The sequence below is a fragment of the Nomascus leucogenys genome, chromosome 11 (assembly GCF_006542625.1).
Source record: "Nomascus leucogenys isolate Asia chromosome 11, Asia_NLE_v1, whole genome shotgun sequence".
Taxonomy (NCBI): domain Eukaryota; kingdom Metazoa; phylum Chordata; class Mammalia; order Primates; family Hylobatidae; genus Nomascus; species Nomascus leucogenys.
The window spans coordinates 54,020,877-54,032,183 of record NC_044391.1 but is presented as its reverse complement, the minus strand read 5'-3'; the positions used below and the strand labels follow the sequence as shown (position 1 = coordinate 54,032,183).

The window sequence follows — 11,307 nt, the reverse complement described above, 5'->3', positions numbered from 1 at the left end:
CGAGGCTCCGTCTCAAAAAAAAAAAAAAAAAAAAAAAAAAGCCCAAGTTCTCCATCCCTAAAGGGTTTTCAGAAGATGAGCTGGGCTGGGAGCGGTGGCTCATGTCTGTAATCCCAGCAGTTTAGGAGTCCAAGGCGGGAGATCACTTGAGCTCAGGAGTTCAAGACCAGCCTGGGCAACATGGTAAAACCCTGTCTCTACCAAAAATACCAAAAAAAAAAAAAAAAAAAAAAATTAGCCAGGCATGTTGGATCGCGCCTGTAATCCCAGCTACTCGGGAGACTGAGGCACAAGAATCGCTTGAACACGGGAGGCGGCTGCAGTCAGCTGAGATCTGCCACTGCACTCCAGCCTGGGTGACAGAGCAAGACCCTATCTCAAAACTCAACTACAAGGGCCCTAAATGAGTACACAGTACCACAGAATTAATAGTCTGGAAGGAAACTTAGAGGTCACCTAGTAAGTCCAAGTCTCTTATTTTACTGATATGGACACAGATCCAGAGTTGAGAAGTGATCTGCTCGATGAACCACAGTGGCAGAACTGGGAGAGCCCAAAGCCATGGTCCCATTAGAGATCTAGCCATCTATCAGAACCGTGTACGGGGAAGAGGATGAGACAGAGGGAATGGTGTTAACAATAGTGTGCGTATGTTACAGAAAGCCATCCCAACCCACAACAAACACCTCCAACAGCTGTAGGGCTATACCTACCCAGGGCCTCCAACCCTTTACCCATACCAGGGAGGCAACAGAGAAACAGTGACTGATGTCCAGTGACAGATTTTTTTTTTTTATATTTAAAAACAAAACCAACCTCCCCCCAAATAACCCCCAAACAAACAAAAAACCAGATTAAATAAAATTTACAGTGAATATACCCAGCAAACATCTGTATGTGCAATTAAATACTGTGTCTGTTAACTGCGGCACAAACCTCAAACAAACAATATACAAGTGTTCTGGGGGGGCCGGGGGAGTCCCAAGTTTTAACTCTGTGGGGTCTAGGAAGACAAGATGGGGAAGTGAGAGAATAGGGCAATCAATTTTGTTTATCTTAATTCTGTCCATATAAATATATTCATAAAGACCAAAAAAAGGAAAGGAAGCTTGGGATGTTAAGGTAATAGGAGGACAGTGTGGGACTTTCCCAATTCTACCTGACCAAAAAATGTGAGAGAAATTAATTTTATGATGGGAGAAGAGATTTGAAAAATGATAGAAGAGGATGGGGGCTGGGCACAGTGGCTCATGCCTGTAATCCCAGCACTTTGGGAGGCCAAGGTGGGTGGATCACCTGAGGTCAGGAGTTTGAGACCAGCCTGGCCAACATGGTGAAACTCCATCTCTACTAAAAATACAAAAATTAGCCGGGCATGGTGGCACGTGTCTGTAGTGCCAGCTACTTGGGAGGCTGAGGCAGGAGAATCACCTGAACCCAGGAGCTGGAGGTTGCAGTTAGCCAAGATCGTGCCACTGCACTCCAGCTTGGGTGACAAGAGCAAAACTCCGTCTCAAAAAAAAAAAAAAAAAAGAAGAGGATGGGAAGAAGAGTGATGCAAGGGGGGTCAACCAGGGAAAACGAAGGGACCCATGGCAGGGGAGCAAGAAGGAGTCCAATGCCAGTGTGGGTATCTGTCTGTTTCCATCTTCATCACTGTCTTAGGCTCCAGTTTAACATCGGTTTCCTTACTTCCTGCCTCTGTCCATGGTCTGTCAGGACCCTTCAACCCCCTCCACCCTGCCCTTGCTCCTTCTGTGACAGTCCCTTTCCCCTCCTCCATTTATTGGGAGCTGGCTCGCTCCAGGATCCTCAGGTCATAGTTCTTTTTGGCCATTCGAAGTTTGAAGCGACTCACGGAGTTGTTGAGACGAAGGGAGGCATTTTGGGCAGCCAGGGGGCTGGGGAACACAGCCACGATGGTGTACAAGGCAGCGAGGTCCGAGTGGCGGCCATTCTCAGCAGTTCCACTGTTGTCCCCCCCACCCCCTCCAGGCAGCCCCTGAGCATCCTTGAGCCACTGGATCTTGGCGCCAGACATGGCGAGCTGCGTGAAGAGTTTGTCCGCCTCGGTACGGGTGATGCCCTCAGGGAGATCTGTCACCTCCAGCACCCGCCCCAGGACTGGAAGGGGAGGAGAAAGGACACGGTTGTGAGAGGAATAGGAGAGGAATAGGACAGGAAGGACTGGAGAGCAGCCCGGCAGAGAAGTGTCCAGCTGACTAAATCTGTATACAATGTCTTCAAAAGCCTGGCCTTTCTCTCTTAGCCCTTTCTTCCCCTCCCCACCATCCCAGCTCTGATCAGGGCAACTAGGAGAAAAACAAATGAACCTTTCTCTTCTCCTAGCCCAGAGATGTAGGCAAGAAGGGACTGCGAATCAGAATCCCGGGTTTCTGAACTAAGAACGTATACCTCAGTTCTCTCACAAGGTGCTACTGCTATGAAGAAAATGTGGCTTTTGCTAATGTTCTTTAACAATAATGTATCAATCTGAAATATGTTCCATAGTTCCCTTCCCACTCAGAGGCTGGCTCAAATAGAATATTCCTTCTTAACATCTCAGGAAGTCAAGTTTCCCTTCCTTTCCTTGTTTAGGAAATTGCTCCAAATCCCAAGACAGATCTTGTTCACCTAGTGGGAGGCTTGCAGGACAAGAGTTCCTCCCCCATATTCTCTACCAATCTTCTCCTAAACTGGGTCTAGGACTACCAAAGGTAGATGTCGTAGATTAGGGACAGGACACTAATTAGAAAACTCTTTGTTAATGAGAGGCAACTCCCATAATTGTGTTATTCCCACTTTTTACCATGATATTCCTCAGAATCTGAGATGGCTTGGTAAGGAGGACTGAGATACTTCTCTTCTCCAGTTCCTGCTTGCTTTTGAGCACAAAGGATCCCACTTCCACTCCCTGTCCTAAGCTGGCTTTTCCCACCCATGCTGGAGTAGTAATTAAGCGCCGGAAGGGTGGGCACCTTCTCTTGGGGATTCAGCATCCCGTGACTCACCAACATCTGCTGTCCCCAGGTCAGTGGAGGCAGATTTGAGTGCTTGTCTCTTGCCCCGGTTTCCGTGCTTCAATCCACTCTGTCCCTTCAACATTTAAAAGACGACTCTCATCCCATGTAAACAACATTGACTGCCTTGCATCATAATGTCTGCCTGAGAGATTGTGGAGTAGCACCAACCCAGAGGACCCCACCCCACCAGGCAGTCAGGTTGGCCATGGAGCAGCGACTGAGAAACAAAGAGCCCCTCCCCCTTGGCATGGGGGTCGGTTGGGAGACATGAGTATAGGAGGTACGGCAAGGCTCCCACTTTGTTCATTCTGTGTTATTTCCCTTGTACACCCAGCTGGTTGAAGCTCAGAGACAGGCACCCAAATAAGAAGGGGGGTCTGATGGCCCTACGGTTGCTGGTGGACACCCTTACCTGGTGCACCGTGTAAGTTGACTGGCCATGGAGCAAGGGAGGGCAGATGGACAGATTGTACTGTAATGGCTGGCCCAAAAGGGAGTAGCGCCCATCACCTAGGGAGTAAGAGCAATTGGTTTTCTGGGAGCTTAAGCTTCATAGTGTGACTTTCATAAGACTTCAAGGGGCTTTGGAGATAGCAACAATGCATACTATTCCTAATTTTCTATGATGGAAATGCCCATGTAACTGGTATAAGAGTTGTTTCTCTTCCTAAATCCTTTGGCTCTCAACTGTGTCTCACAGACAAATGGGACTACTAGGTCCCATCATCCTTGAAGAAAGGCACTATCCATTGTAGACAACAGTCCTATGAAAATGACCAGGGAAGAAACTTACAGACCCTTATGAATGTCTTTTATCTCTTTTTTTTTTTTTTGAGACAGAGTTTCACTTGTCACTCAGGCTGGAGTGCAATGGCATGATCTCGGCTCACTGCAACCTCTGCCTCCCAGGAAGCGATTCTCCTGCTTCAGCCTCCCGAGTAGCTGGGATTACAAGCATGTGCCACCACGCCTGGCTAATTTTTTTTTGTATTTTTAGTAGAGATGGGGTTTCACCACGTTGGCCAGGCTGGTCTTGAACTCCTGACCTCAGGTGATCTGCCTGCCCCGGCCTCCCAAAGTGCTGGGATTACAGGCATGAGCCACTGCACCCGGCTGTCTTTTATCTCTTATATAGATTCTCCCAACCCCTAAACCCAGGGTCCAAGTTTCTGACTCATGTGAGAGGCAGTATAAGCACAGTAGACAAGAGCACAGACTTGGAGCCAGACTGCCTGGGTTAAAATAGTGGCTCTGTTACTGGAAATATGATCCGATGTTGGGTATTTTTTTCTCTCAGTAATGTTGCTGGAAAGGTTAAACAAATATACGCACATAAAGCATTTATAGCAATGCCTGGTACATATTAAGTACCATTAAGTGTTACCTATTATTGATAAATATTACATTTCAAAGCACTTTATTTTTTTTATTTATTTTTTTTTGAGACGGAGTTTTGCTCTTGTTGCCCAGGCTGGAGTGCAATGGCACAATCTCAGCTCACCACAACCTCCGCCTCCCGGGTTCAAGTAATTCTCCTGCCTCAGCCCCCCCAGAAGCTGGGATTACAGGCACGCACCACCACGCCCGGCTAATTTTGTATTTTTAGTAGAGATGAAGTTTCTCCATGTTAGTCAGGCTGGTCTCGAACTCCCAACCTCAGGTGATCCGCCCACCTCGGCCTCCCAAAGTGCTGGGATTACAGGCATGAGCCACTGCGCCTGGCCAGCACTTTAACGTTTTTAAACTACATTCTCATTTTTATACTGCTTGTGACAGCTAGGGCAGAAAGCAGATAAAATTCCCATCTTATGTGTGATTAACCCCATTTTACAGACTAGGAACTGAGGTCTACTTCTGAGTTTATGCAACTTGCTGAACATCACAAAGCTAGTTAGTGGTGAGACTGGAACTTCTGAAACCAAATCTAGTGTTTCCTTTTCTAAGACCATACCGTTTCTTACAAAGCCCCACATTCCCAGCCCTCAAACTTGGTACTGATATTAGGTTAAACTCTTTGGTCATTAGAAAGTTCAGTGAACTTATTTTCTCCAGCTCTTTTCACCTACTTGGTTGTAAGTACTAAGTATGTAAAGAAGGCTAAATAAAGTTAAGCATGGACAGCACTAGAGAGGGGCAAGTGTCCAAGGCCTATACAGGGAGGTTAAAGGAAGAGTTAGCTCCCAGAATTGGATCATCTACACTGGTCCCCTGCCTGTTGTTACTCTTTCAATCTCTGCAATTGGGAATGGGATGTGAAAGGTGAATTCCACAGCAGCCAGCACTAATCCAACCCCCTACCCTGTGCTGGACCCCCAGGCCGGGGAAACTGTGTGAGGACAGGCAGGGGACTGAGTCCTGTGCAGACGCTGCTGAGGCTGGTGACAGGAGAGGGTGCTGGAGACTGGGTAGGAGATGTGACAGGGCTGCTGCTCATTTGTGTGTTGGCCTGTGGAAAAGAGGAGCACACGTCACATAAACATCAAACATTACCCTCTGGATATTCCTATGGCTTGGCTTAAAATTCACCTCTCTCAGGAAATAAGTTTCTCTTGCTGAACTCTGCCAAAGTCAGACTCTTCTTTCAAACTGCAACCTCAGTCCTTAATTCATTTATGCTATTTTATTTATTTATTTATTTATTTATTTATTTATTTATTTATTTATTTTGAGATGGAGTCTTGCTCTATCACCCAGACAGGCTGGAGTGCAGTGGTGCAATCTTGGCTCACTGCAACCTACACCTCCCAGGTTCAAGCGATTCTCCTGCCTCAGCCTTCCAAGTAGCTGGAATTACAGGTGCCCACCATCACGCCTGGCTAATTTTTTAATTTTTAGTAGAGACGGGGTATCACCATGTTGGTCTCAAACTCCTGACCTCAAGTGATCCTTCTGTCTCGTCCTCCCAAAGTGCCGAGATGACAGGTGTGCGCCACCGTGCCTGGCCCATTTATGTTATTTTAATATCCATTTCTGGCATATTGATTTAAGTATTCTCTGAGCATTTTCAAGTGTGTATCCCACCTGCCACCTTATATATTAGGTTCCTTAAAAGAGGATGCTCTCTATTTCTTGTGTTTCTCCCCAAAAAGTACCCAGGAAAAGACATGTAAAAGAGGCTGCTCAGTCAATAGCAAACATTGTGCCCTGGGAAGAATACGGTCATCTCCTTGCTAAGACAAGGCTGAGTGCTGCACTCACCTGGGGGCTGCTGTCAGGACTGTACAGGTCTCCAGGCTTCTGCCCCCGCTGGTCCATGCTGTAGTATTTACAATGACTCCACTGGACCATGGATGGGTTCTGAGGGGGCTGGGGTCCATTAGGGACATTCAGCTGCATGACCACTACACCTGGTCCAGAAGGTGACACTCCTGAAGGGCAGGAAGAAAGCAGTTGGTTACAAATTCAAACTGTATTTTTGCCTTCCAGCTAGCCCTGAGTGGGAAAGCAGCAAATAAATCCACCCATTGCCTCAAGGTCACTCAAGCTACGTCTTGCCAGGAACCTGAGATGGCTGCTGATGTGGCTTCTGACTTCATCTTCTCAGACCAGTAGAAGTTTGAGTGGAAGGGGTATGAGCCCCAGATGCCAGTGCTCCCCTGGCCTTCACCTGGTGAGGGGTACTTTGGTATGCTTGGCAGAAAACTACTCCATTCTGTCAACGCTGGCTATAACCAAATGCCCAGGTCAGATTGCTCAAATGTCTAGGCATGGTATGGGTCCTGGTCTGGGCCATGGGCCAGGGCTGCAGACACGTGCAGGCTTTTCTGGTAATGGCTATAGATAAGCCAGTGACCTCTGGTTGTTCTGGAGAAGATAAATGCACGTAGTTTCACTATGCCAGACCCAGAAAGTATGTCTTGGCCAAGAATGGGGTAAGTTGGGAAGCATTTTAAGCAGAGGGAATGGCATGGAGATGTATGTCATATTCAGGAACTGACAAATGATTCAAGGTGCTAAGCCACAGGGGCCATATAGGGGAAGCAGTAGGAGATGAGACACGTTTATTTAACAAACTCTTATTGAACATTTGCTACGTGCTAGTTCCTATGTTGGGCACTGAGTGTACAAAAAACAAGGCTGTCCCTGCCCTGATAGAATGGACAGTCTATTAAAGAGTCAGACATTAAACAAATAGTTGGTGTCAGAGTTTGAAGCACATTCTGGTAAGATGTTTGGACTTTATCCTGTAGGTGTTGGGAGAGCTATGCTTTGGAGAGCTAACTCAAACGGCCAAATGTAGGATAGCTAGGGAGAGAGACTAACAGCAAGAAAGACCATTTAGGAAGCTACTGAAGATCGGGCACAGTGGCTCATGGCTGTAATCCCAGCACTTTGGGAAGCCGAGGCAGGTGGACTGCTTGAGCCCAGGAGTTCAAGACTAGCCTGGGCAACATGGTGAAACCCCATCTCTACAGAAAATACAAAAATTAGCTGGGCATGGTGGCATGCACCTGTAGTCTCAGCAGCTCAGGAGGCTGAGGTGAGAGGATCACTTGAGCCTGGGAGGTTGAGGTTGCAGTGAGCCGTGATTATGCCATTGCACTCCAGACTGGGTGACAGAATGAGACCCTGTCTCAAAAAAAAAAAAAAAAAAAAAAGCCTGCTGAAACAGAATGAAGAGATTTGAAATTAGGGCAATGCCAGCAGGAATGGAGTGAAAGTCAGACCCTCTGAAGGTTACACTGACAGGTTCAGGTGGCTGACTGAATGCGACCTTGGGGTTTTGGCACTGGCAACCATGGATAGACTTATCCTCCCACAGGGTGGGAGAAGGGAAGGCCTTAATAAGGAGGAACATTAAGACCTAAATCTTCATGGTGAAAAGCAAGGTAAAGAGTCAGGGTCAAGCAGTTTGATGGACGGTCCCTGCTGGGAGGGATGGGCTAGCGCTCTGCTTCCCCGCAACGGATTATCTAGAGTGAGGGTTTATTCCTGACCTCCCAGGCTATATTCCTGTTGAAGCTGAGTTCACATGTGGGTGGTGGTGGAAAAATGGGAATTGGGGGTTACTAGCTTGAAAACCTGCTGCAATGCTGCTGTTTTCATGGCTCGATGCTCCAGGGCTGCCACTGCTGCTGTCATCAAATTGCTTCCTATAATGGGAAATGTTGCAGCCTCTGCCCTGGGCACCAGTCATGCTGGGAAGTGAGTGTGATTGTTTTTCTCAGGTAGTACCAGTCAAAAGAAAGGAAAAGAAATGGTGGGAGGTCTGAGAGAGAAGCTCAGGAGACAGCATCTGTCATATCATATTCCCCAGACCATTTGTACCCCTGACCCTCTAGGGTTCATCCAATCAGAGAGCACAAATACTCAGTGCAATAGGCTCACATATCCCCATCTCCTGCCAAGGTAGATAGAGTATTCATGGGCATAGGTTGTAGTAGGGCCATAGGAAAACTGCACAGTTGTGGAGTGTCATGCATTTAACAACTCTCCCCTTACTGTAGTTTTTCTGGGCATTTTATTTCCCCATCCTAAGAATCGCTCACCTGCTTCAACATCCTCTACCAACAAAATTGCAATTGACCTTATTCAAATACCTCATTGCTACTTGAGGGTCTACTGTAAAAATAATTAAATCTATTGTTTTTCTAGAAGGTATTCAAATACCTCATTGCTACCTGAGGGTCCAATGTAAGAATAATTAAATGTATTGTTTTTCTAGAAAGTAGCTCATAATCTGAGCCTAATGCCCTGGGCCAGGAAAGGTGGAGAAGGGGGTGAGTGTGGAGGAATAAGCATAAGCAAGGCAGTGGAAGCTCTAATACCAGCAGGTAGCCATAAGGAGCTATTAGGGAGGTCACAGGGAGAGGGAAAGAAAACAAAGTCCTCATATTATTTATTTCTGATCCCAACAAAAACAAAGCCAGGGTTTTTAGTTGCAGCCTCTGTCCTGAGCTCCTCCTCACACTGAGTCCTCCCCTGCTGGCCTGAAGCATTGTTCCTTCACTTAGCTGAGGACACAGAGCACTACTCCACTGATGAGCTGATTTTTATGTTTCTCTTCCTCGAGCCCAAAGCAGGTGGCATCTGTTAGCAGCTGAACTGTCGCTACTTCTTAATAGACGTGGCAAAAAAAAAAACAACAAAAAACCGCTGCCCAGTGACAGCACTTCCATATAATCAGGTTTGGGGAAGGAGCATGGGTTGGCAGCCGGTGGGAAGGGGGAGAGGGGGGTTGAATAAGGAAATCAATTTCAGCTTGAAAGCTCTGAAAGGAGAGGGGACATGTGAATGGCTTTTTAAGTGGCATCATTAAACCTGGGCAGAAAGGTCGATTGGGCACAGCAAACCGCATAAATACAAACAGATGACATTTATGTCTGGCAGAATTGTTTTTCGTTTTTGTTTTTTTGTTTTTTTAAATCACTGAGGTAGAAGACCGATAGGCTTCTTACCACCAGAAATCACATCTATGGAAAGGAATTGTTTGGAGAAATAAAATCCACAGGCATCTTTCCCAAATTAAAAGATAGAATCCAATAATATCTTGGTATTTTTCCCTTTTTTGGTGGGGGAGTAGGATATCTTCACTAAATGGAAGATGAAAGAGCAGTCTCAGCTTTGGAAACCCCTCAGCTAAACAATGAGCCAGTAAATATGTGAGAGGCTATTTCTGTATGCATTTCACTCTGTCCATGCTGCTGTGTCACTGTGAGTTGGGTGTCTCTGTATAGGTATCACTGCCATTTCATGTCTGTGTGCATCTTCCCCAGACAAGCACCCCTGTAGAAACCTCAAGGGACCTGCAACTCATTATTTTAATGGGAGAAGTTTTTCCTGGGGTTAGAGTTATGTCTCCTACTATAGTGAAGGAATTAAAGTTCAGGCGTGGGGGTAAACAGGGCAACTACAAAAATGTATTAATAAACCAGAACAGTTGTTCCAGGAACAGCCAATCCTAATCCCTGCCTTTATTTTTGGAAAAGTGACCATGTTGCTACATGACAGAAGGGCGGGCAACTGTCCTCTGAAGGTGACAGAGGGGCCCTTGTGGGTTATGCCTGCTGTCTATCTTTTCAGTATAGGGTAAATGAGGCACAAGAAGCACTTGTTTCCCTTTTTCCACCTCCTCTTAGATTTCCACAAGCAGGGATTAAAGACCTATAAAATCCATATGGTGAATACAGTATTTTAGAGGATATGGGTAGAACACAAGGTCCCACTAGGAAAAGTACAAGGGGTCAGTCAGAAGCCTAGGATCAACCAGGTAACTAGGAACAAAGGAGATAAAACTGAGAAAATTCCAAAGAAGCAAGGAAAACAGATGATAAAGAGGGATTCCCCATTTCTTTTGATGTGGGAAGCCTACATTAATTATCTCTTTCTACTAACCCTAGTCCAGATTTCTAGTGTTGCCAACTTCCAGAACTGTTGTTTTAGTTTACTTAAATTAACCTAGTATGACAGTCAGAGTAGGTAATGAAAAATTCTTTTCACTTGATTTGTTTATGGTTCAAAGACGTTGCATTTGAAGATGAATAGATGTAACCACAGTGACCCAAAAGATATAAGGACATACCACAAAGGATACACACAAAAATGCACATAAAGTATACCTACGTGTACATGCAGGAGAAAAAATGCCCTGCAGTACCCAGCACCACCACAGGCTACAGTGCTTCTTGCAGCTGGTTTCTGCAATATCTATACCCCACTGGAAATTTTAAGGCCAAGTGCCCCTGACAGACACTAGGAAAAACAGCCAGAGAGACCAATAACATAATAAAAGTTAAGGACTTTTGAATTAAAAGCCTTAGCCTGTATGAAGGCAGAAGTCATTGCTCCTTTTTTTGTTTTGTTGTTTTGAGACAGTCTCGCTCTGTTGCCCAGGCTGGAGTGCAGTGGCGCAATCTCGGCTCACTGCAACCTCTGCCTCCTGGGTTCAAGCGATTCTCATGCCTCAGCCTTCCAAGTAGCTGGGATTACAGATGTGCACCCTCATGCCTGGCTAATTTTTGTATTTTTAGAAGAGATGGGGTTTTGCCATGTTGGCCAGGCTGGCTGGTCTCGAACTCCTGGCCTCAAGTGATCCACCGTCCTTGGCCTCCCAAAGTGATGGGATTACAGGCATGCGACACCATGCCTGGCCTGGAAGTCATTGCTCCTTAAAGGTAAGAACTGATCATGTCTAATAAGTAAGATTAATTCTGGAATCTACTCCACAGCATCCAACATAGTGAGGGTACAAAAAATCTTCAAGTGAAAATATTCCATTTCTAAATGGGGAAAATTGACAAAACATCTCCCTCTTACCAGAAGAGGGCACTCTGACATTCCCACA

General features: G+C 46.1%; 1 protein-coding gene across 25 annotated transcripts in view; it reads right to left on the bottom strand.

The window, feature by feature from the left end:
- Positions 1-771: 771 nt before the first annotated feature.
- The window catches only part of R3HDM2 (R3H domain containing 2), a 181,842-nt gene continuing 171,306 nt past the window's right edge, over positions 772-11,307 (bottom strand). For 16 of the 25 annotated variants that reach the window (XM_012510326.2, XM_030822383.1, XM_030822367.1 and 13 more), the window contains 5 exons: positions 6,222-6,391; positions 5,322-5,469; positions 3,436-3,533; positions 3,012-3,096; positions 772-2,124 (listed from right to left, as the gene is read on the bottom strand). In XM_012510326.2, coding sequence (XP_012365780.1) covers positions 1,784-2,124; positions 3,012-3,096; positions 3,436-3,533; positions 5,322-5,469; positions 6,222-6,391 — 842 coding nt within the window. In that variant the 3' untranslated portion in view covers positions 772-1,783. The remainder of the gene's footprint in view (positions 2,125-3,011; positions 3,097-3,435; positions 3,534-5,321; positions 5,470-6,221; positions 6,392-11,307) is intronic. The other 9 variants (XM_030822372.1, XM_030822377.1, XM_030822365.1 and 6 more) reach the window with 2 other exon arrangements.